General features: G+C 45.8%; 1 protein-coding gene across 1 annotated transcript in view; it reads left to right on the plus strand.

Annotated features, from left to right (window-relative positions):
- The window catches only part of marchf9 (membrane-associated ring finger (C3HC4) 9), a 55,309-nt gene that overhangs the window by 24,938 nt on the left and 5,057 nt on the right, over nt 1-25,314 (plus strand). Inside the window, exons 2-3 of the mRNA XM_072567270.1 lie at nt 9,436-9,591; nt 24,882-25,074. Of these exons, the coding sequence (XP_072423371.1) occupies nt 9,436-9,591; nt 24,882-25,074 (349 nt within the window). The remainder of the gene's footprint in view (nt 1-9,435; nt 9,592-24,881; nt 25,075-25,314) is intronic.

Here is a 25,314-nt window from a genome sequence, read left to right on the forward strand (position 1 = left end):
TTGGTATTAAGAAAGTGGTGGTGTTGGTTGTCTTGAAAAACAGGAGCACTGATATACAGAGGGATCTTGGGCTGCAAGTCCTTAGCTCCATGAAAGTTGCAACACAAGTGGATAAAGTGGTAAAGAAGGTGTACAGCATGCTTGCCTTTATCAGTCAAGGCATTGAGTATAAACGTTGGCAAGTAATGTTGCAGCTGTGTAAGACTTTAGTTAGGCCACATTTGGAGTATTAGGTGCAATTCTGGTCACCACATTATAGGAAGGATGTGAAGGCTTTGGAGAGGGTGCAAAAGAGGATTACCAGGATATTGCCTAGACAGAGTGTAGTAGCCATCAGGAGAAGTTGAGAGTGTGGTGCTGGAAAAGCATAGCGAGTCAGGCAGCATTAGGAATCCTGATGAAGGGCTTATGCCCGAAACGTTGATTCTCCTGCTCCTCGGATGCTACCTGACCCGCTGTGCTTTTCCAGTGCCTTACTCTCGACTCTGATCTCCAGCATCTGCAGTCCTCACTTTAGCCTATTAGGAGAAGTTGGACAAACTTGGATTGTTTTTTGCTAGAGCGTTGAAGGCTGAGGGGTGATGTGAGAAAAGCATATAAAATGATGCATGAATTGGATGGATAGATGGAGTCTTTTTCCCAGGGTGGAAATATCAAATACTACGGGACATAGGTTTAAGGTGAAGAGGGGAAAAGTTTAAAGGAGATGTATGAGGAAAGTATTTTTTATACAGAGGATGGTAGGTGTTTGGAATGCGCTGCCAGGTGAGGTGGTAAAAGCAGATACGACAGCAATGTTTAAGAGGCTTTTAAACAGACAAACAGTCAGTGAACAGGGGGATACCGACCACGCGTAGGCAGATAGGATGAGTTTAGAATGGCAAGGGTACCTGTGGTGCAGTGATAGTCTCCCTATATTTGGGACCAGGATGACTGGTTTCAAGTCCACCCTGCTGCAGAAGTATGAACATTTCTGAATAGGTTGATTAGAAAATAATAGAATGGCATCATGGTCAGCACAGACAGGGTGGACTGAAGGGCTTGTGCTGTAATGTTCCATATTCTAAATGCAGATTCTTGCTGAGCCAGATCCAGTTCTCCACGTGCCATTGTTCAAGGGCAAGCATGCAATGAGTGCCAGTGGTGAAATGACAACGAGAAACATCACAGTAAAGTGCAATATATTTCCAGAAATGCCGTGCACAGCGATGTAGTCGTTGTCACAAAGACGTCAGTTCACTCTGTGCCCCTCCCCTTAGCTGCAGAAACAATCCTTCTTTAAATTGTGCTGTGGATTGATTCCTGATGAGTACTACCTTTCTGCTCGCCATCCATCTAGAAAATGTTGTCTATCACCAGTTGTCTCAATGATTTTCTGATAGATAGCAACTTAAGGCTTCACCTTGTAGCTGTGAATTTTCTGACGGATTTCAGTTTTGTTCCTTCTAGTTGTATTGATTCTCGGTGAGCTGAAAAGGCAAGTCTATAGAACTAAATCTAGATTATTTCTCTCCAGACCACTGCGAATACTTTGTTCAAATCTCCTGCATCCTCCTGATTGGGTGAACTATCTCGTCATCAGTTAGCCTGGTATGATGTTTAGGTTTGTATCTGCTCTCCACTGTGTAGGATATGGTATTATTGAGACAAAGGCTCCAATTAAAATTACTTCTTTCAGTCCAGAATGTGAAATGGGTCTGATTTCTGCACACAGAATTCAGCTCAATTGGGTGAGTTTGCAGCACCAGTTGTCTGGAAATATGTACGTGCACTGAAGAGGGAATGTTTCACTGGAATCAAGCCGGGGGAGTCCGGGGAGTTTCACTGGACATCCCCACAGAAGCATTTTCACACTGGACACCAACCAGGAGCACAAACTTTGGAAGGTTGACCTACCAACCGAGAAAACAAAGCTATAGAACTTCCATCCCTCCACTCCCCTGCTCCTTGCCCTGATCACACCAGTTCAGATATCAGTCAGGAGTGTGATGGATACTCCCCACTTGCCTGGGTGGGTGTAGCTCCAGCAACACTGAAGAAGCTTGGCACCATCCAGAACAAAGCAGCCTGTTTGACTGGCACCACATCCACAAACATCCACTCCTGCCACCCTCAGAAACTGCAGTGGGTATTATCTACAAGGCATATTGCAGAAATTCACCAAAGCTCCTTACGAGTACCTTCCAAACCCATAATCACTTTGATCTAGAAGGACAATGACAGCAGACACTTGGGAACACCCACCACCCGCATGTTCCCCTCCAAGCCACTTACCATTCTGACTTGGAAATATATTATTGTTCCTTCAGTGTTGCTGGGTGAAAATCCTGGAACTCACTCCTTAATGGCATTGTGGGTCAATCCACAGCACCCAGACTGCAGTAGTTCAAGAAGGCAATTCACCTACTTTCTCAAGGCCAACTAAGGACTGGCAATAAATGCTGGGCCCAGCCAGTAATACCCACGTTGCATGAATGAATAAATAAGCTCCTTCAACACAGAATGGCGTCCAATCATATGTAACACACCTACTCACTGGCTGCTGAATTTACTTGCTGAACAAGCGGGGGTGGGGGAGAGAACGTGGCAGTTTTAACATGGCCTCTGGCAGAAGACAAGAGGGATCCTTTTTCCATTTTTAATGTCAGTGCCTCAGAATGCTGATAGCTAGAGGGAAACATTCAGCACGATGCACTGCACCCTGTAAAGAAATGACAGCAATAATATTTCAAGTGCACAAAGGTCAGCTCCAGACACAGGCTGAAATCTAGTGGTGGAAATCTCAGACTGGGAAGGATAGGAGATGCTGGCCCAGGGTACAACAACAATGTATTTATATAGCACCTTGTAAAACATTGTAAAATAGCTCAAGGTACTTAAAAGAAGTGTGAACACACACACACACACACACACATCTTAGGAGACGTTAGTGCAGATGACCAAATGTTTAGTAAAAATAAGTAGGTTATAAGGAGCCTTTTAAAATAGAGAGAGAGAGAGAGAGAGCGAGGCCATCCCAGAGCTCAGGGAAGGCTGCTGCCAGTGGTGAAGCAATTTAAAATTTGGGTGCTCAAATAATTAGAATTGCAGTGTTACACGTATCTGAGGGCTGTGGGGACTGGAGAAACTTGTAGGATGAGGAAACGGAGGGAACTTCAGATGAATATAAACATTTTTAAAATCCCCTATTCAAAATACTACCATGGGATTTTTAAAATCCACCTGAGAGGGCCGACAGGACTTCAGTTTATCATCTCATCCAAAAAAAATCACATCCACAGTGCAACACTGCTGGAATGTCAGTGTGGACTCACTTGCTGTGGCCTATGAGAATAAAGGTCTTTCTCTTTTGGGTCTTGTGGGAAGACAAAGGTCAGAGGCACCCCTGAAAATGCCTGGCTTCAGACTGAAGCAAATGGACCCTCTAACCGAGCAGGCAGGTCACAGAAACCAGTCACCTTTCTTGCCTGCAGGAACATGGGTAATCAGGCTGGGGGTGAGTTGAGGGCTTTAACTGTTTGTTAATTGACCACTTAAGAGTTGGATTGTTGGTGAGTTGAGAAAATCCCCCAACGGGCCTTCTTATTCAACACTAACACTTCATCAGCAATTCCTGTTTTTCTGATTTAGAGCATCTGCAATTCTTTTGGGGTTTTTTTTTTAGCTGAGTTGATTAGGTGGTAAGTGTGTGATTCCGAATAATGCCAATACCACAAGTTCAATTTCCATTCTGGATGAGGTAGGCCTGAGACCTGCCTTCTTGCTCTGCCCTTGGGAGTAAAAGGCAATGGCAGCCCCCACAGGCAAAAACAGTTGAGAAAACACTTCTGGATGAAGCATTAGCAGACAATGAGCTCTGACTGCCAATACCTTCCTTACTTTTGATTATGGTGTCCTGGGTGGCCACCTTGTGCTGCAGATTTCCTGAAATGTCTCTGCAGACTCCAGTTGGAGAATCATTGGTCTACAGTGTGCATGGGGTGTGTATGTGTACATGTACACAATGGTGCAGGAGCAGTTTTAGAACTGCTTTTAATATGTCAAGGAACAGACTCCCAGAAAACATTCATATGATACTATTTAACTCGTGTACTTTCCTTCATTTTGAAGTAAATGTTCTCTCCCACAGTATGAAAGAATATTTTAATTATATCAGAGAAAACTAATTAGGTTTTCAAACTTTAAATGTGAAAAAACATAATAAGAGTTCTGGTAGTTTTGAGAATATGGTAAAACTATTTACAATGCTTTTGTGAAAAGTTTAAAAGAAAGGGGAGATTTGATCACTGTTTGTTCATGTTCTTTCCTCTACTGCAGGAATGATGTAGACTCCAGTTCTAAATTTCAATGTGACAACATTCACTGAGTTTTTTCTCTATTTAGACAATAGACAATAGGTGCAGGAGTAGGCCATTCTGCCCTTCGAGCCTGCACCACCATTCATTATGATCATGGCTGATCATCCTTAATCAGTATCCTGTTCCTGCCTTATCTCCATAACCCTTGATTCCACTATCCTTGAGAGCTCTATCCAACTCTTTCTTAAACGAATCCAGAGACTGGGCCTCCACTGCCTTCTGGGGCAGAGCATTCCACACAGCCACCACTCTCTGGGTAAAGAAGTTTCTCCTCATCTCTGTCCGAAATAGCCTACCCCTTATTTTTAAGCTGTGTTCTCTGGTTCAGGACTCACCCATCAGCGGAAACATGTGTCCTGCCTCCAGAGTGTCCAATCCTTTAATAATCTTATACGTCTCAATCAGATCCCCTCTCAGTCTTCTAAACTCAAGGGTATACAAGCCCAGTCGCTCCAATCTTTCAACATAAGATAGTCCCACCATTCCAGGAATTGACCTCGTGAACTACGCTGCACTCCCTCAATAGCCAGAATGTCTTTCCTCAAATTTGGAGACCAGAACTGCACACAATATTCCAGGTGCGGTCTCACCAGGGCCCTGTACAGCATTTTGCTGACATCACTTCCTTGGTTATTGTCATAAGAATGTGATTGATTAGGGCATTTCAAAGCAATAAATGATTTTTCTGTTAGCAGCTTCGGTTAATAACTATAGAAGTGGATTTAGAAATTGTCTATCATTCTTGACTATAAATCTCTATTTTTATACTGAAAAGTAAATTTGATGGCAGTTCACCCAGTTCAATTTAACAACTGTTTAAACATGTTACAAGAAACCTGCTACGTTGATTAATTCCGCGATGTTGGACTGGACTCATTTGATAGCTAAAGGAGTACTGAGTGACACAGGAAGCAGTACAAAGGTACCACAGGCACATCTTGGTTACATGTTAAGTGTGGAAGTGGGTAGCCCTTTTGCCTTTAAATCAGAAGACTGGGTTCTATAATCAGGACTGATAATCCCCATGTAATGCTGAGAAGGCATGCACCTTCAGAGGAGCTGTGCTGTATTCTTGAAAGTTTGGATAAGACATTAAACTGAGGCCGAGTATGTCCACTCAGGTGAATGCCACCGATCCCATGGTATTATTGTATGTACAGTAGGGAAGTTCTCCTTGGTGTTCTGTGCAATATTTATCATCAAAATCTTATCCAGTACAGTCACAACAGCGGCATCTATCCGACAATGTGGAAAATTGGTTCCTAATAAACTGCTCACTGACGCTCAGTTTGGTTTCTGCCAAGGCTACTTTGCTCCTGATCTTATTACAGCCTTGGATCAAACATGGACCAAAGAGCTGAATTCCAGAGGGGAGGTGAGAGTGATTGCCAATTTTTGACTGAGTGTGGCATCAAGGACTCTAGCAACATTAGAGCCAATCGGAATTGAGGAGAACTCTCCAAAGGTTGAAGTCATACATGGCACTAAGCAACACGTTTGTGGATTTTGAAAGTCAGTCATATCAGCTCCTGGACATCTCTGCAGAAGTTCCTCAGGGTATTGTCTGAGGCCCAGTCATCTCCAGCTGTTCATCAATGACCTTCCGCCCATCATAAGGTCAGAAGTGGGAATGTTTGCTGATGATTGCACAATGTTCAGCGCCATTCATGACTGCTCAGATACTGAAGCAGCACATGTTCATATGTGGCAAGACAATATCCATGTTTGGGCCACATAAGTGCCAGGCACTGACCATCTCCAGCCAGAGAGAGAATCTAACCATTGTAATACCATTGAATGTCAAGGAAAATCACTGAATCCCTTAATATCAATGTCCTGGGGTTCTGCCAATGACCAGTAGCTAAATTGGACTTGTCGTACAAATGCTGTGGCTACAAGTGCAAGTCAGAGGATAGGAATTCTGCAGCAAATAATTCACCTCCTAACTCCTCAAAATCTGTCTATCATCTACACAACTCAGGAATGTGATGGAATACTCCCCACTTGCTTGGACGGGTGCAACGTTGAAAAGTGTGGTGCTGGAAAGGCGCAGCAGGTCAGTCAGCATCCGAGGAGCAGGAAAATCGACGTTTCGGGCATAAGCCCTTCTTCAGGAATGAGGCTGGTGTGCCAAGCAGACTGAGATAAAAAGTGGGGGGTGGGGTGGGGGGGAATACGATAGGTGGAAGGAGGTGAGGGTGAGGGTGATAGGCCGGAGAGGGGGTGGGGGCGGAGAGGTCGGGAAGAAGATTACAGGTCAAGAGGACGGTGCTGAGTCCGAAGGTAGGGACTGAGATAAGGTGGGGGGAGGGGAAGTGAGGAAGCTGGAGAAATCTACATTCATCCTGTGTGGTTGGAGGGTTCCTAGGCAGAAGATGAGGCGCTCTTCCTCCAGGCATCGTGTGGCCAGGGTCTGGCGATGGAGGAGGCCAAGGACCTGCATGTCCTTGGCGGAGTGGGAGGGGGAGTTAAAGTGTTCAGCCACAGGGCGTTGGGTTGGTTGGTGCGGGTGTCCCAGAGGTGTTCCCTGAAACGTTCCGCAAGTAGGCGGCCTGTCTCCCCAATGTAGAGGAGACCACATTGGGTGCAGCGGATACAGGAAATGGCGTGTGTGGAGGTACAGGTGAATTTGCGACAGATATGGAAGGATCCATTGGGGCCTTGGAGGGAGGTGTGGGCGCAAGTTTTGCATTTCTTGCGGTTGCAGGGGAAGGTGCTGGGAGTGGAGGTTGGGTTGGTGAGGGGTGTGGACCTGATGAGGGAGTCGCGGAGGGAGTGGTCTCTCCTGAATGCTGATAGGGGAGGGGTGGTGGGGTGGGGTCTGTCTAGAGGTGGCGAAAATGATGGAGGATGATACGATGTATCCGGAGGTTGGTGGGGTGGTAGGTGAGGACCAGTGGGGTTCTGTCCTGGTGGCAATTGGAGGGGCGGGGTTCAAGGGCGGAGGTGCGGGAAGTGGAGGAGATGTGGTGAAGAGCATTGTCGACCACGTCGGAGGGGAAATTGCGGTCGTTGAAGAAGGAGGCCATTTGGGCTGTTCAGTAGTGGTCCCAGAGGTGTTCCCTGAAATGTAAAATCCACTCAGACAGTCAGCTGAGGCTGGAATTGAACCCAGGTTCCTGGCGCTATGAGGCAGCCCAACCGCCCTGTGGCTGAACACTTTAACTCCCCCTCCCACTCCGCCAAGGACATGCAGGTCCTTGGCCTCCTCCATCGCCAGACCCTGACCACACGACGCCTGGAAGAAGAGCGCCTCATCTTCCGCCTAGGAACCCTCCAACCATACGGGATGAATGCAGATTTCTCCAGCTTCCTCATTTCCCCTCCCCCCAGCTTGTCTCAGTCCCAACCCCCGGATTCAGCACCGTCCTCTTGACCTGTAATCTTCTTCCCGACCTCTCCGCCCCCACCCCCTCTCCGGCCTATCACCCTCACCCTCGCCTCCTTCCACCTATCGTATTCGCAGCGTCCCTCCCCCAAATTCCCTCCCTCCCACCTTTTATCTCAGCCCGCTTGGCACACCAGCCTCATTCCTGAAGAAGGGCTTATGCCCGAAATGTCGAATTACCTGCTCCTCGGATGCTGACTGACCTGCTGTGCTTTTCCAGCACCACACTTTTCAACTCTGGTCTCCAGCATCTGCAGTCCTCACTTTCTCCTGGATGGGTGCAACTCCAATAACACTCAAAATGCCTTCCACCATCCAGGACAAAGCAGCCTTGGCACCCCATCCACAAACATTCACTCACTCCACCCCTGACATTGTATGCAGTGGCATAGTTGGCAGTGATACCTTCTTAATGGTACTGCTCCTTTCAGTAGATGTGCAGTTGGGACTGGGGATAATAGGAGGAATTTATCGTCAAAAGGCAAGCAATGAAAATAACCAGTTGGTGAGATCTGTAACTAACTGAGGTAATTGGTTAACAAAGAAAAACATTAGGCCTCAGCCTCAGAGTATATTTAATAAATCTTTGCATGGAGGTGCCTGCAAGTATATAAGTGCTACAGTTCAGTCAGAGATTTTTGTCTTGATTGCTACCCTGTGATCTCCCACCCTGTTTGAAAAATTTATTGTGTCGAGACTTTTGGTGATGTTGGCATCTGACTGGGCTGCAATGCAAATCATGGTTGAACAGCCTGGCAAACGTCACTGAGCTCACACATGAAGAATGTCAATTTTGCATAAGATACCTGAAGGGCTTTTGTATCCCAGAAGGAGACACACGTGGTGAATTGGGGCAGTGGAGAAGGTGTTTGACTAGAATAAATCTCATCAAAAAGAACAGATCAAGGAAAGCATGTTGCTCGATGTGAGCTCTTGTTAAATTTTTTTTAAAAACATAGTGTGAAAATAACAGGGCTGTTGCGATTCAGAATCCCTGTGGGGATGTCATCTGTAATTGTGCCATCTAGAATGGATAATAATAGACTCTCTGTATGTGTGGGCTGTGTTATTGCAGTTGATGTGGATCTGTGTGCACTGAGACATGTTGGAGATGACAGGAGCAACGTAGTTCAAAAGAATCAAACAGAAATTCTTAGCCATTGAATAGATCAGCCCATGTCTCAAGCATGGCTCTTGTATCCTACTCCAGAGATTTAAACCCCAAATCCAGGCAGTCATGACCAGTGCAGTATTCAGAGAATGCTATGTTGTCAGTGGTGCTGTCTTTCATATGAAACATTGGGCCAAGATTCTGTCTGCCCTTTCTGCCAGGTGTGAAAGAATCCATGATACCACTGGAAAAGCAGCAGAGGAGCTCTCACTGAAATCTTGGCCAATATTTGTCCTTCAATTAACATTACTTTTAGAAAAGTAAATCGCATTGCTGTTTGTGCAAATTGGCTGCCAAATTTCAGGCAGTTTTGATCAGTGATTGCATTTCAAAAGTACTTCATTGGCAATAAAGAGCTTTGGGATGTGTTGAGGTCACAAAAGGCATGAAATGACTGGAAGTTTGTTCTTTAAATGCTTGTGACTTCCTGTGTGCAGCACCTATAGGGAGATTATTCTCTTTTCTCCCAACTTGCCGAATACGTTTGTTTAATGTGCTGTTTATTATCTATTTTGCAGGGTGATTTACTGAGCCCTTGTCGGTGTGACGGTTCCGTGCGCTGCACCCACCAGCCGTGCCTAATCCGCTGGATCAGCGAGCGAGGCTCATGGAGCTGTGAGCTGTGTTACTTTAAATACCAGGTCCTGGCAATCAGCACCAAAAATCCCCTGCAGGTCAGTTGCAGATATCCACTGACACCTGGGGAAGTAGGGCAGCCGAAATGTACCTTGGATGTGTTTTATTTCCTGTTGAGTTGTAGTCTCCTGCTTGGCCTCTTCATGACAGATCACCAGCCCACAGTTTTAGTGGAATGTACAATAGCCCCTGCCAGTGCTCCAAGGCTGGCAGATGGTGTATGAGCTGCCTCATAATGTTCCAGTGCTTTTTCCCTTGGGGATGGTGTATCATGCTACAGGAGACTCTACTGCCTCCTGGTGGCTATTTACTGCAGTACTGGCAAACTGTCAGATTCCAGTGTGAAGAATGAGGGTTTTTTTTTAAGAGGATGAAGTAGGGTAATTATTAAAATACCCCATAAAGGTTGCCATCTATTGAAGCTCCAGCACATTGTGCTGCGCAATCACAAACCCTTTGGTGCCAAGCACTCTGCCTGTGCCACGCTGATGACAGCTATTATTTACCACAGAAAGGCCAATATTGTCAACAGATAGAAAGAAATATACCCCCTCAACCTCCTTTATTATTGATCGCTGCTGTGGGTTGTTAATTCCAATTTCAGTTGCACTTTCCTTTTGAATTCCTCCTTCCACAAAGAAAGGTGTTAGTACTTTCAGACAAATAGGCAGAGGAAGCTGATAGGAAGGTACAGATTATTATATAGCACCAGTTTCAAACCTACTAGAGAAATAATTTATTCAGGAAAAGTCAAAATGATGACAGGCTTTTAATTTTAAAAAGACTCCACCTCCTAACTGCTGAGAATGTGTCCTCACCTCCTACACTTCCCAATCTTGAGAATAGAGATAGTGAAGCCTCCTCCACACTCGAAACCTAACAACAGCCTTTTCTGTAAACCGACACTCAGGTGTGGTGTGAACCTAGAGCAGGTTTGGCACAGACACAGCAGCAAAAGAGAGTGAGGTGTCCTCCCCCAGAGGAGTCTGGCTCCACACGCTCCCTTTCAATCTGACTCCAGATTGACGTCAACATGTTTGTGTGAGTGAGCAGTGAACCAATTTTGCACTGAAGTCACAGCTGTACTGTGAAAATTGGGCCAAGATGGACAGACTTCCAAACCTACAACCAGAACACCTAAACAGTAACAGAAATGGAAGAGATTCAGAGACTGTTGTGTCTGTGGCTTTTTCCAGGAGTCTGCAAGAAATCCACAGTCATAGAGGTATACAGTACGGATAACAAACCCTTTGATCCAACTCCTCCATGCCTGTCAGGTATATAAATCAAGTCACATTTGCCAGCATTTGACCCATATCCCTCTGAACCCTTCCTATTCAGTCATTTCATACTCTCCCCAATTTTTGAACCTTTTCCACTCTTTTAATTTGGGGCCTGGCATAAATTTTGTCACGCACCAGCTGCCCTCGGGTACCTCAGCTTCTTGTTTGTTTCTTTTGTTGTGAGCCTACACAGCAAAGGTCAATGGGTCATTCAGCCGGGGTGGCATCATAGCCAAGCCTGATCCTGTCACCATCCCAGCAACTATACGGCTGCAGCTTCCAGTAAAGGTGGGGCAGGGGGTGGAAGAGGAGGAGGAGGTGATGGTGATGGTGGTGGTGGAAAGTTAATGAATATTTTTTAAATTCTAGGGCAGCAGCCCTGGCTGTCTCTTATTCCTTCCTCACCCATATTGCTGGGGACCATTGAAGAAGCTTAACATCTGCACTGGCTGAGTTCACCGAACTTAGTCCCCAGACCAAATCCTTGTCAGGATCATGAAATAACTCCTCAGAGGCTGGTATCCCGTCACCAAGTCACCCTTTATTTACACGTGCATAGTACTTGACACTGGTCCAGCTTTCTCAGAGCTTTCTCAGAGTGAACAGGATGTCTGACACGCTTGTTCTTACCTGTCAGCCAGGGCTCCCTGATTGGGCCTGTTTTCTGGATCAATCAGTGATCAATCATTCTATGAGGTCCACCTGGCTGACCTCATTACAATCACTATATCCCTCCCCCTCTAGGTCTGGGGACATGGGCCTGTTCCTTTTCTTGTAACCTCTCCTGGGGCGTTTTTGCACCAGGTCCAGTTCCTCTGACTCAGGGTCGGATACGGGTGGCATGTGCTGGACCATAGGGTTAAAATCAACGAGGTAAAAACAATGACTGCAGATGCTGGAAACCAGATTCTGGATTAGTGGTGCTGGAAGAGCACAGCAGTTCAGGCAGCATCCGAGAAGCAGTAAAATCGACGTTTCGGTGTACTGGACCATAGCTTGCCTCTTGCACCTGGAGCATTGTGGAAGAAGTTCATCTTCTCCTTAAGATGGTAAAGGGGTCGAGGCTGTGATATCCCCCATCTCCATATCAGACTTCAAGGTTTCTTTGACACTGTACAGAAGGGAAGAACCCACGGGTTCTGACAGCCTTTTCAGCTACTCTGAGAGATGGGTACGTCTTGCTCCTGTCCCATTCATGAGGTTGCAGCTTTAACATGGTCCATGTGCTTGTTCAAGACAGCCTCACCTACCCAAACTTTGTACATTGCAGGTCCTAACCTTGCGTCGACCATGCTTTGTACCCCAGGCAGGGCCATTTCCATGAAGTTGGCACCAAAAGCATCACCTGAAGCAAATTATCTCTCTCCTTTGGAGGCGTCTTGTGTCCAGCATTGGTGTTCCTGATGCTGTCTAACCCTCGCTGCCAGGTCTGGAGTCTTCTCTCCATTTGCAACTCTGCTGGAGCTAACCCTGTAGTTACATGAGGGGTGGTCCAATAATCAAATAGGAACCGGGACAATATGGTATCGAGAAAAGCTGTAGGCTGTTTCTTTAAGCCTGCCTTCACAGTTTGGACTGTTCTGTCTGCCAAACCATTGGACGATGGATGGTATGGAGCTGTTCTTGTATGCCAAATCCCATTCAACTTTAGAAAATACTCAAATTTCTTGCTGGTAAATGATGGCCTGTTGTCTATGACCAACACCTTTGAGAGTCCATGTATTGAAAAAGATGCTCACAGAATTTCTATCATCCATCCCTACATTTGATGAGTGATGTCTATGCAAGTTTAACCACTTTGAGTGGGCGTCCACAATGACTAAGAACATTGAATCCATGAAAGGACCTGTATTGTCGCTGTGTAGTCAAGTTCAGGGTTTTTACCCGGCCATTCTCACGAATGTGGAGCAGCTGCTGGCAGTAAATTTTGTCTTTGTTGGCACTCTGGCACTGCCCCACCAATGCGGCCATGTCTGCATCCAATCCTGGTCACCAGACATAATGTCTCACCATTTTGGAAACCCCCAGATGACCCTGGTGGTGTTCAGTTATTATCTGGAGGTGACTTTTACTCGGGACAATCACTCTCGCTCCCTATAACAAAACGCCGTTGTTTATGGTGATCTGGTCTCGCCGCATCCAGAAACATTTCAGTTCTGGTTGTGATGACCTTTTTGTTTCCCTCGTCACCATCAGTTTTGCCAGGACTGGATCCAGAAAGATTAAAACCAGAATGAACTCTCGCGTTGGCAGCAACACCAGTGAGAGGTGGCTTGAGGCATCCACGTGCTACTTGGCCTCCCAGATGGTGTTCCAACTTGTAATTGTACGCATTTAGAATGACAGTCCATCACTGAATTTGACCTGAAGTTATGGGTGGCACAGTGTTATCCTCTTTGAATCGCCTTAGCAGGGGTTTGTTACTTTTACAAATTTATGTCTGTAAAGGTATTGATGGCACTTTCTCACATCAAAGATGACCACCAAACCTTCCTTCTTAATTTGGGCATATTTATGCTCTGCATCAGCCACAATCTGTGAAGCACATGCTTATTGGGTATTCCTCTCCATTGGGCCATCTGTGAGCCAACACTATGCTGATATCATAAGGGAAGGCATCACATGTCAGCACCAGATCTCACTGGGGATCATAGCGTGCCAGCACATTACATGATGATAGCTGCTTCTTCACTTCCCTAAAGGGTACATCTTGGCTCAGATACCATTTCCAAGGCTGACCCTTTTCCAATAGCAGATGTAAGGGTGCCAGGGTGGAGGCAAGCTTAAATATGAACTTTCCGTAATAATTCACCAAGCCAAGGAAAGATCTAAGCTTTGGTAGAGATGTAGGAGCAAGAGCACCTTTGATCGCCCTCACTTTATCTTCCAACAGGTGTAACCTAGTCTTGTAGGTCACTTGGGGTGCCTAGAACACACAGTTTTCCCTTCTAAGTCGCACGCCTGCCTTGGAGAAATGTCCAAGGACTACGTCCAAGTTCTTAAGATTACCTTAAGATTGGTCTTCCCTGTTATTAGCACGTCATCCAGCTAAATGGCAATCTGGGGTAGACCTTGTAAAATGTTCTCAATCATCCGCAGAAAAATTGCACAGGCTAATGATACCCCAAATGGCAGGCAGTATATTGGTAAAAACCCTTATGGGTATTAATTGTCGCATTCTTCTGGGAATCCTCATCTAACCAAGATTACATGACTCATTTCCAGCTTCTTGAAGGATAGCCCTCTGCCAGCTTTGCATAGATGTTCTCTATGTGAGGAACTGGGTATTCATCCAGCCGCGAGAAGTGGTTTACCATTTGTTTAAAATCTCCACAAAGGCAAATCGACCTGTTGGGCTTCACAATCAGTCCAACTGGTGCTGCCCATTTCACAAACTGGACTGGTTTGATGATTCCTTCCCTTTCCAGGCTGCTGATTTCTGACTCTACTTTTGCCTGTCTGGCAAATGGCACTGGGCGGGCCTTGCAGAATCATGGAATTATTTCTTGGTCAACATGCTAGGTAGCTTTGGTAGTCTGAGTCAAAAGGTGTGGCACTAGAAAAGTACAACAGACCAGGCAGCATCTGAGGAGCAGGAAAGTTGATGTTTCGGGCATAAGCTGTTCATCAGAAATTTCTCATTTATAGTCCCTCAACCTTCCTGAAAAACGTTCAGCTGTTGAATCAGACTTCACTCAGGCAGCCGTTTTCTAACTGAAAAATGTTGAGCCAATCAACCAATTGTACCCCATCAGGCTTGGGGCCCAAACCTTTTACTACAATCAGTGGTAACTGCACCAGCTGCTTCTCGTAAGAGACTGAAAGCAAAGTTGGACCCTTAATTTCTAAAGTTCCCCGGTATAGGTTCTCAGCCCAGCCAAGGTCTTACGCAAAATTAAGGGTTGATGTCCAGAGCGAATTTTGCTGAAGACTGGTTCTGCGATCACTGATACAGCCGCGCCGGTATCAACCTCCATTAGAACCGGGACACCATTTATAAACCAGACATTTATTTTGATTGGTTCTGATTTGGTTGTTACTGGGTAACTTCACTTTTCCAGAGCAGATGTAAGTGGATTTTTCAGGATGTGCACTTTCCTGGATACCAGCCTATGAATTCTCTTGCTCAATTCAGGCCTAGTCGGCCTCTTTGGTTGTCTACAGTGGCTTGCTGGCCTGGATCCTGAAGAAAATTTTAACCATTTGGCCGAGGATTTGCTTTGTTTTGGGGCTTTGCTTTGGGCTGGCCTAGAGTCCCTCTGTTCAGGATATGTCCTGAGTGAGGCTATGCAATTGCCTTCCCTCAAGTGGTGTTCTCCAAGTTCAGTCAGTCTGGCGAGGGTGTTCACTTCCATTGGCACACCCGGTAACTCATAGGCTCCACTTGCTGCATTTTCCTATGATAAAGCCAGTTGTAGTGTTTGAAGTTCAGTTGGGCTTCTGCTAGTAGGTGCTTTTGCATGGTTACATCATCAATCTCATATACCAAATGGTGTCTCAGCATCTCATTAAGGGTTAAACCAAAGTCACAAGCCTCTGCCAGTCATCTTAACCGCGTCAAAAGTCCCAACACGGATTCCTTGAACTGCTGAGTAAAATGGATAACATCTCAGATGTAGAGGAGGCTTGAGTTTGTAATATTCCTTAACTAAATCAATCAACTCTTGAAAAGGTTTTAGTATCTGGTGCCTCAGGGAAAATTTAGCTCCTAATAACAAAAAAAGCTCCGGGTCCACAAGCTGTCATGAAAATTACTCGTTGGGACAGATGAAAGGCAATGTCACTTGCCTGGAAAAAATAACGCATTTTTTCCACATACTGGGCCCAGGCTTTGGCAGCAGAATCGATCAAGTCAAGCTTCCCAAATAAGAGCATGGTGGCAGAAATATCTACCCCAACTCAAAGATGACTGCTGCGAGTGAATTTCTTCAGAAGCATCTTTTTTCTCTCGTCGCTTCTGAAATAACTCCACAGAGGCCAGTACCCCGTCACCAAGTCACTATTTACACATGCATACAATGTGACACAGATCTGGCTTTCTCACAGCCAGCTCTCAGAATGAGCAGAACCTCTGACACTCATGTTTTTATCTGTCAGCCAAGGCTCCCTGATTGGACCAGATTAACAGGCCCAATCAGGGAACTCATATTTATGAGGTCCACCTAGCTGACCTTGTTACAATCACTGCAGTCCATATGGCTCAAAGCTGCAGTGGATTGCATGGCTAATGGTCTGAATTACAAACTTGCTAATAAGCGGTATTGATCGTTTGGGGATGTTGCTTAAAATCATCACAGAGCCCATTCTAGATTGACTGGCCATCACCTCGTTGGCATAGCTGTAGAAACCAGACAGTTATTTGTACACAGGCTTCAGGTCTTGTGTGCATTGCACAACACAACAGGTTGGGTGGGGGTGGAGGTGGAACTGTAAAAAAAGTTCCTAAAGGGGCATTATCTGCATCAAAAATGTACTTGGCAACTGTTTGTCAATTGCTAATTTAAAAACTGCAAGGTTATCTTGAAATTTGACATCATTGTAATGCAAAACTAGTCTCTGGAAGCAGCTCTCTTTGCAAGCAAGGAAGAAACTGAGCACCCCAAACCCCACCACCTCCCCACGTTCCACACTTCCCAGCACTTTTTCCTGAGAACAGTCCCCATTTAAACATTGAACCAAGCTGTTGTAATGAATGATAAATCTGATTTTGTGCACAGGGAAAGTTGAAATATCAACAGGATGTGGTGGCGGGGTACTGGGGGAAGAGGAGGGACTAATCTAAACTGTGTTGCCTGAGTTAATTAGTTTGGCTTACTGGTGAAAGTGTTCCTCAATGTTCACACTCCTCCAGACGGCAGTCTTTAATTACAAAAGTAATGGCACATCAAATGAATTGATGTATTCCTTGCAGCTAGTCTAAGCCAGCTACCGGGAACAAACCATCCAGAGTGTGTATATTTATCTCTCAGTCACCTCTCCTCTCCAGTGCACACTGTCACATATCCAGCTCTAAGACAGAGGATGAGCGAGAAGAAGCAATATCCTGCCACTGTGACTTGATAGGCCTCTGATGACAGACCTTGAGGTGAGTTACTGACTGTAATCCAATTCAGTAGATGAGAAGATGTAAAGCATACGAGTGGCTTAATTAATGACATCAGCTCTGATCAGCACCTGTACTCCACTCTGAGATTTTGCAGTGGAAACATGGTACATCTTTAAATTGGCTTCCCTTTGGCTTTTGCCTCCAAGTCGGAAGGTCATGGGTTCAAGTCCCAATCTCGAGACTCAGGCACATGATCCCCACTGATACTCCCCTTGCAATACTGATGGAGTGTCAGAGGAGTTTTCCTTCTGGATGGAATGTTCAAAAAATCATGGTCGTTTTTTGACAATGAATAGGAGAGGTATCCTTAGTACTGGATTAGTGGTGCTGGAAGAGCACAGCAGTTCAGGCAGCATCTAACGAGCAGCGAAATCGACGTTTCGGGCAAAAGCCCTTCATCAGGAATAAAGGCAGTGAGCCTGAAGCATGGAGAGATAAGCTAGAGGAGGGTGGGGGTGGGGAGAGAGTAGCATAGAGTACAATGGGTGAGTGGGGGAGGAGATGAAGGTGATAGGTCAAGGAGGAGAGGGTGGAGTGGATAGGTGGAAAAGGAGATAGGCAGGTCGGACAAGTCAAGGAGACAATAACTGAGCTGGAAGTTTGAAACTAGGATGAGGTGGGGGAAGGGGAAATGAGGAAGCTGTTGAAGTCCACATTGATGCCCTGGGGTTGAAGTGTTCCGAGGCGGAAGATGAGGCGTTCTTCCTCCAGGCGTCTGGTGGTGAGGGAGCGGCGGTGAAGGAGGCCCAGGACCTCCATGTCCTCGGCAGAGTGGGAGGGGGAGTTGAAATGTTGGGCCACGGGGCGGTTTGGTTGATTGGTGCGGGTGTCTCGGAGATGTTCCCTAAAGCGCTCTGCTAGGAGGCGCCCAGTCTCCCCAACGTAGAGGAGACCACATCGGGAGCAACGGATACAATAAATAATATTGGTGGATGTGCAGGTGAAACTTTGATGGATGTGGAAGGCTCCTTTAGGGCCTTGGATGGAGGTGTGGGCACAGGTTTTACAGTTCCTGCGGTGGCAGGGGAAAGTGCCAGAATGGGAGGGTGGGTCGTAGGGGGGTGTGGACTTGACCAGGTAGTCGCGGAGGCAACGGTCTTTGCGGAAGGCGGAAAGGGGTGGGGAGGGAAATATATCCCTGGTGGTGGGGTCTTTTTGGAGGTGGCGGAAATGTCGGTGGATGATTTGGTTGATGCGAAGGTTTGTAGGGTGGAAGGTGAGCACCAGGGGCGTTCTGTCCTTGTTACGGTTGGAGGGGTGGGGTCTGAGGGCGGAGGTGCGGGATGTGGACGAGATGCGTTGGAGGGCATCTTTAACCACGTGGGAAGGGAAATTGCGGTCTCTAAAGAAGGAGGCACCCGCACCAATCAACCAAACCGCCCCGTGGCCCAACATTTCAACTCCCCCTCCCACTCTGCCGAGGACATGGAGGTCCTGGGCCTCCTTCACCGCCGCTCCCTCACCACCAGACGCCTGGAGGAAGAACGCCTCATCTTCCGCCTCGGAACACTTCAACCCCAGGGCATCAATGTGGACTTCAACAGCTTCCTCATTTCCCCTTCCCCCACCTCATCCTAGTTTCAAACTTCCAGCTCAGTTACTGTCTCCTTGACTTGTCCGACCTGCCTATCTTCTTTTCCATCTATCCACTCCACCCTCTCCTCCTTGACCTATCACCTTCATCCCCTCCCCCACTCACCCATTGTACTCTATGCTACTTTCTCCCCACCCCCACCCTCCTCTAGCTTATCTCTCCACGCTTCAGGCTCACTGCCTTTATTCCTGATGAAGGGCTTTTGCCCGAAACGTCGATTTCGCTGCTCGTTGGATGCCTGAACTGCTGTGCTCTTCCAGCACCACTAATCCAGTATTTGGTTTTCAGCATCTGCAGTCATTGTTTTTACCTTGAGGTATCCTTAGTGTCCTGGGTCCTATATTTATTTCTCAACCAACAGCCAGAACAGATGATCTGGCCATTTATTACAGTGTTGTTTCTGGGACCTTGATGTGCCCAAATTTTGCTGTGGTGTTTCCTTATAGTTCAAAAGTACTTTATTGGTTGCTTTGGGATGTCCCACAGTTATGAAAAGCACTATCTAAATGCAAGTCTTTTTCTGTCTCCAGGTTAAGCCTGGAAGTACTTGGAATTACAGCGAAGATTTCTGTGCTATTTGTATGTTAGACAGCAGCAAATCCAAGAAAGCCAATCATATGAAGGAGATTGCAGATACATTATTGAGGACTTTCACTGGTGAAAGCACAATAGGGCAATATAATTTTATACAATTTCTGCAAGTATATAGGATCATTGCCTGTGCCCATTTTGTCTTTCAGGTCCCAATATAGAATTATATGCCCTCTGAGCTCAAAACAAATTTGATCTTTGAATGCCTAGGTGTTACATAATCACTGTTACTGATGAATCCCACCTTTCCTGTATGCTGTTGATGATGTCTTGTTATGACAATTGCACTTTAGGGGAAAGAATAGCTTGGGGCCATTGAGTCATGACCCTATTTTGGTGGAAACAGGGTGCAGGTACAATGAGGCTCATTCTATTTACCAGAATGATTGCACGTCACAATGGTATGTTCCCAACTGGGGAGCGCCTTCCAGGACAAACCCTATCAGGAGTTCATAAATTATTCCATTTGCTGCATGTCCCAAAGTTTCACCTTGCCAAGACCCGGGAAAAGCAAGATGGAGGAGTCAGGCTGGAGGAATTCATTAGGTAAAAACAATGACTGCAGATGCTGGAAACCAGATTCTGGATTAGTGGTGCTGGAAGAGCACAGCAGTTCAGGCAGCATCCGAGGAGCAGTAGAATCGACGTTTTGGGCAAAAGCCCTTCATCAGGAATTCATTGGTGATCCGCTAACTTACAAACTAAGGCAGTCTGTCCGAACAAGTGCCGATTGAAGGTGGCTTCTGGTGGGAGCTGTTTCTTCCAGGTTTAACCTACATTCTCCAAATGAACTATTCTCTGCTTGACCACTTCTGACAATTCCTGGGCAGTTCCTTTAATCCTATCCTTTGCTGTCTATTGTTTTTAATGCACGATAATGGTTTTGTGATGGCGGCTTCATAATGTGTGATGCTGAACATCCAACCTACTGCTTTTCTGAAGGGATTCCTTTATAGAGGAATAACTGTGCTGGTGGCCTGCTGAGATTCTACTGCCCTGTATCACGTTGTGCCATGCGTGGCAACGCCCTTTAACTCGTGTTGGCCACAGCTTCTGCTTCCTGGGTTCCTCCATTATAAATGCAAGGATGTATAACAGTCCAGACATGGGCCTTAGGACGCACTTTGAATGAGTATTCACTCAGACATTTCACAGCAGCAGTATGGATGGCCATGCCAATTCCTGCTTCAATCCATCTCCATCTGCTCTCCCAGCATCCCAAAGTTGGCCATAAGTTAACATTTGTAAGTTGGGAGTTAGGACCTCTAGACCTATGTGGGCGGCACGGTGGCACAGTGGTTAGCACTGCTGCCTCACAGCGCCAGAGACCCGGGTTCAATTCCCGCCTCGGGCGACTCTCTGTGTGGAGTTTGCACATTCTCTCCGTGTCTGCGTGGGTTTCCTCCAGGCGCTCTGGTTTCCTCCCACAATCCAAAAATGTGCAGGTTTGGTGAATTGACCATGCTAAGTTGTCCGTAGTGTTAGATGAAGGGGTAAATGTATGGGTCTGGGTGGTATGCGGGTCGGTGTGGACCTGTTGGGCCGAAGGGCCTGTTTCCTCACTGTAAGTAATCTTAAAAAAAGCCTGCAGCGTAAGGATTTCTAAAGAAGTGTTTTTGATCTGCACTATCACTGAGTGCTCTGCAGAAGATTCCACATTAGTTGCGATGTGTTTCAAGGTGGGCTACACCTCCGATAGGTGTGCCAAAGGTTGTGAATTTCAAGCTCATTTATGGTCATCTCCATAACTTTGCACACAAGTGACGCATGTGTATGATGCTCCTCAGGCAGACATTTGGCTTGTTTGCAAACCCAGTGAGATCTGAATCCTGACATGTTGGAGCAAAGGCAGCAACTATCGCAGGTGTTCTACCAGTAGATGCATGGCCTTGAGCAGGCAAATATAATTTGCTCCTTCTGATCTGTGCACAGTAACTCGCTCCAATATTTGCCCTTTATCCAGCACCACTCGATACTGGTCAGTATCAAGTTGTTGTTTGTTGGAGCTTGCTGTACTCAAACTGGCTGTTATTTATTTCTAAATGAACAATAGTTACTACATTTCAGAATGTACTACATTGGCTGAAAAGCACTTTGCGATGTTCTGAGATTGTGAAAGACAAATGCAAGCCTTTCTTGTTTTTCTCCTCAATGTTGTCTGGACCGTTGCTGGAGGTGCACGAGGCTGTGCTATAGAATGGCACTGATGGTGCTGTGAGGAGTTGACTTTCTCAGGAGCACTGACTAGCTTGTCATTAATTTCCACTATTCCTGAGACGACACTCTCAGTGGATCACGTGCTTTGACATAATCCAGTGTCACTCAGTAGATGATTGCATGACTGATCATGACAATACCAATCAAATGGTTTGAGGACCATGAACAGGAAACCTTTTCTAGTTTCCTTGATGCTCTCCCACCCATTTTTATCAGGGTTGGCCTTCTTAAATGGGGACAAGGTCTTGAGTTCTTTGAATAGGCAGTGTCATGGTCTCTTCCCATTGGTTATATTGCCACCTTCTAAAGTGCTGAGATACTATGTCGATGGTGGTGTCTACACAGCTTCAAAGATTGGTCAGAGGCAAGCATTTCCCTATGTGAAATGTTGCTGTGCGCACAATGTAGGCATTTTGACTCATCTTCTGCGTGGGAGAGTTAATTCACGCAAAGTATCCATTGTTCTGGTCCACATCTGTGATGTTGATTGACATCTGCTTGCTAAAGTATGGCATGTTGTAGCTTCCTTTTGTGCCCAGTGGTACTTTTGACCTTGCTTTTGTAGATTTCTTTAGATCCGATAGCTGCAGTCTGTCAGGATGCTAGATATCACGCTGTGCCTGGATTTTCTGCATCACATTTAAATCATGTGATGGATTGGTCATTAGGCTCATTAATTGATAATTGGACTATTGAATAAGCATTGTTGAGATCCAGATTGTGTGTGTGCTCGCACACGTCGGCTGTAGTTCAGCAGGTAGCACTATAATCTAGGCTGACATTCCCAATGCAGTACTGAGGTGTTGCTGCACTGTCAGAAACAAAAGATCCCACAGCAATTACCTGAACAGCAGATAAAGTTATCCCTTAGACAACATCAGATATATAGGTAACCTTATCAATATCACCTTGGTTTTTATACAGAGCTTACTGTGTATAAGTTGACTGCCATGTTTTCTATCTTTCTTTTCTGGCTGTACTATATAAATGCAAGTCTTCTTTCAGATGACGATGATGTATACTGTCTCCAACTCCTCTGGATTTATCATTTCTTATCTCCTTTCATTTCCATCAAGGGCATAGTATTGGCTGCTTCTGCTACTTACTGTCTCTCCTGTACCAGGTGCTTCTGAGAAGATCAATCCTACAAACAGGTTGCCTTTCTCTCAATCCATGGAGAAATGCTTACTTTGCCTGACCACCTGACTCACTGCTTCCATTGCCCAGGGAATTCGCAATGCAACAGCTGACCTGCTCTCCCTGATCCTGTTTTAGGGAATTAGCATTTTTAAAGGTGTTGGTTATTCTTATTGACCTGCGTGCTTTATTGAAACCCTGCCATGAAAACAATAAGCAAGGAATATATTGCATGAGGAAGTAAAATTCTGGGTCATATATTATGCCTGTTGCTGCTGTGTAAAGTGTAAGCAATGCGCATAATCCCTCAAATCTTGCTGAAATGGTCACTTCAAGGCCATAGCATGACAGTACATTGTGCTGCTCCATGGCTCAATTGGTTGACACTGTTTGATGTGTTACTGAGTCACTCTAAACCACGCGTGTCCTCAGATTAATTAATTTCAGCCCTGTGTTGAAATAGTTGATCCCAGCCCTGCTGGACACCATTGACAAGAGTGTTCCTCCTCCTCACTTTCCATGAATGTGTGAGTGTGTGTGTGAGTGTGTGTGAGTGTGTGTGTGAGTGTATGTGTGTGTGAGTGTATGTGTGTGTGAGTGTGTGTGTGTGTGAGTGTGTGTGTGTGTGAGTGTGTGTGTGTGTGTGTGTGTGTGAGTGTGTGAGTGTGTGTGTGAGTGTGTGTGTGAGTGTGTGAGTGTGTGTGAGTGTGAGTGTGTGTGTGTGTGTGTGTGAGTGTGTGTGAGTGTGTGTGTGAGTGTGTGTGTGAGTGTGTGTGTGTGTGTGAGTGTGTGTGTGTGTGAGAGTGTGTGAGTGTGAGTGTGTGTGTGTGTGTGTGTGTGTGTGTGTGAGTGTGTGTGAGTGTGTGTGTGTGTGTGAGTGTGTGTGTGTGTGTGAGTGTGTGTGAGTGTGTGAGTGTGTGTGTGTGAGTGTGTGAGTGTGTGTGTGAGTGTGTGTGAGTGTGTGTGAGTGTCGGATCAAACTTGGGTTATGATTTCTACCACCACTTCTCCTTGCCAACGCTGTGCAGATTCATGTGAGGAATGGTACTTGAGTGAGACATCAGGGGGCTGCTGGCACCTATTGAACTCTACCTCAACTTGACTCACCATCTTGAGGAGAAAGAATTACAATTATACCATTTGATATCGGTCAAAGGGTATGACTGATTCTGTAATGTTGGACCAGACAAAACATGCTCTGTGATGCCCTGTTTTCGTTTTTTTCAACACACAATCTATATTTTGAATGCACTTACACCTCTAAGATTTGCTACTCATAACTGCCCGGCACTGAGTTTAACATTGGATCACCTGTACAAACCTGTACAGCATTTTTTTGATTTTCATAACTCAGTTAAGTTCCAAAGGTCCAGTCATACCAGGCAGAATTCTCCTGCATCTCCTAACAGCTGCCTCTAAAAGCCAGTGGCTTAGGAACATGATATTGCACCAACCTTCCAGAGGAAAATGAGGCAGGGTATAAGGAGTGTCAGGACAGAAGAAAAAAAAATAGCACAACAAAAAGGCAACAAATCTGATTGAATAGTTTGAGGTTACTGGTGACCAGGAACTGGGTTGGCGAAGTAGGGCCTTTCAGCCAGGGTCAAATTCTGACCTAGCTTGCTGAAACAAATTCTCTGTTCTCTGCTGGGTGAAAGGGCCCTATGTCAAGTGAGTCAGGAAAATAACAATCTAATCACTAGTTCACAGCATGTAACTGCTGATAATCCAGCCCACTATAACTTGGATGCCATAAGGATAGCTGATATGCAAAATCAAAACGCTGCATTGCTTCCAAGCCCTGCCATACTGGAGCTCAGGTTAAGGCACCTTGTTGGAACAGAGTACAGGGGGCTTTACTCTGTATCTAACCTGTGCTTTATCGGACCTGGAGCTGCTTTGGGCTGTCAGAGCTAGTCTTAACACTACTTGATCTGTCATGTCTGAGTGCCTTTGTTCTGATCAGTGCATGGGATGTAAACTAGATCAAAACGGGCCTGAACATCTCCAACCACCATGGCAACTTTAGCCAGCTGATGAGCCAGATCTTCAGGTGACTTCCTGTCTGCTGTTCAGAGACCAGTGCTGTCATTATTTCATGCGCTATAGCAATCAAGTCATGTGATACTGGCATAAGGTGCTTGGCTTTAATGTTATTCTCTCTCCCTCTTATGTCTCCAACCCTGGCCCACTCATTCTCTTGTATCACAACCTTTCTTTTAATTTCTCTTTCTCTCCCTCTAATTGTTTGTTCCTGTTTTATTTCTGTCTCTCCTATTTCTTCATTTCTTTTCTTGTCTTCACTTTGTCATACTCTCGTCTCCTATATTTTTCTCTCTCTTCTTCACCTTTCCATGCTTTTCTATTCCACATTCTGCGCCCTTCTGTGTTCCATTTCAGTGGCAGGCAATCTCCCTCACAGTGATTGAAAAGGTGCAGATAGCTGCCATCATCCTTGGCTCCCTCTTCCTAATTGCTAGCATCTCCTGGTTAATTTGGTCCTCCCTCAGTCCGTCGGCTAAGTGGCAGAGACAGGACCTGCTCTTCCAGATCTGTTACGGCATGTATGGCTTCATGGACATCGTCTGTATAGGTAAGCATCTCTGTGTCAAACATCAAACTGTACATCGTACTATAATCAGTGTCCTCTGAACCTTTCTTTCTTGTGACTTCTAAAAGTTCAAATATCCCAGTTTGCACCTCTTCCTTCCATACTATGTTGAAATCAGGATCATGGTCTCCTAGTTTAATTTTCCTAGGACCTTAAGGTCGAACGTTTCTGCCTCCCTTCCTCTGATGATTTCCAAACTTTTAAAACAGAAGGTTGATATCA

This window comes from Chiloscyllium punctatum, chromosome X, assembly GCF_047496795.1.
Source record: "Chiloscyllium punctatum isolate Juve2018m chromosome X, sChiPun1.3, whole genome shotgun sequence".
Classification (NCBI taxonomy): Eukaryota; Metazoa; Chordata; class Chondrichthyes; order Orectolobiformes; family Hemiscylliidae; genus Chiloscyllium; species Chiloscyllium punctatum.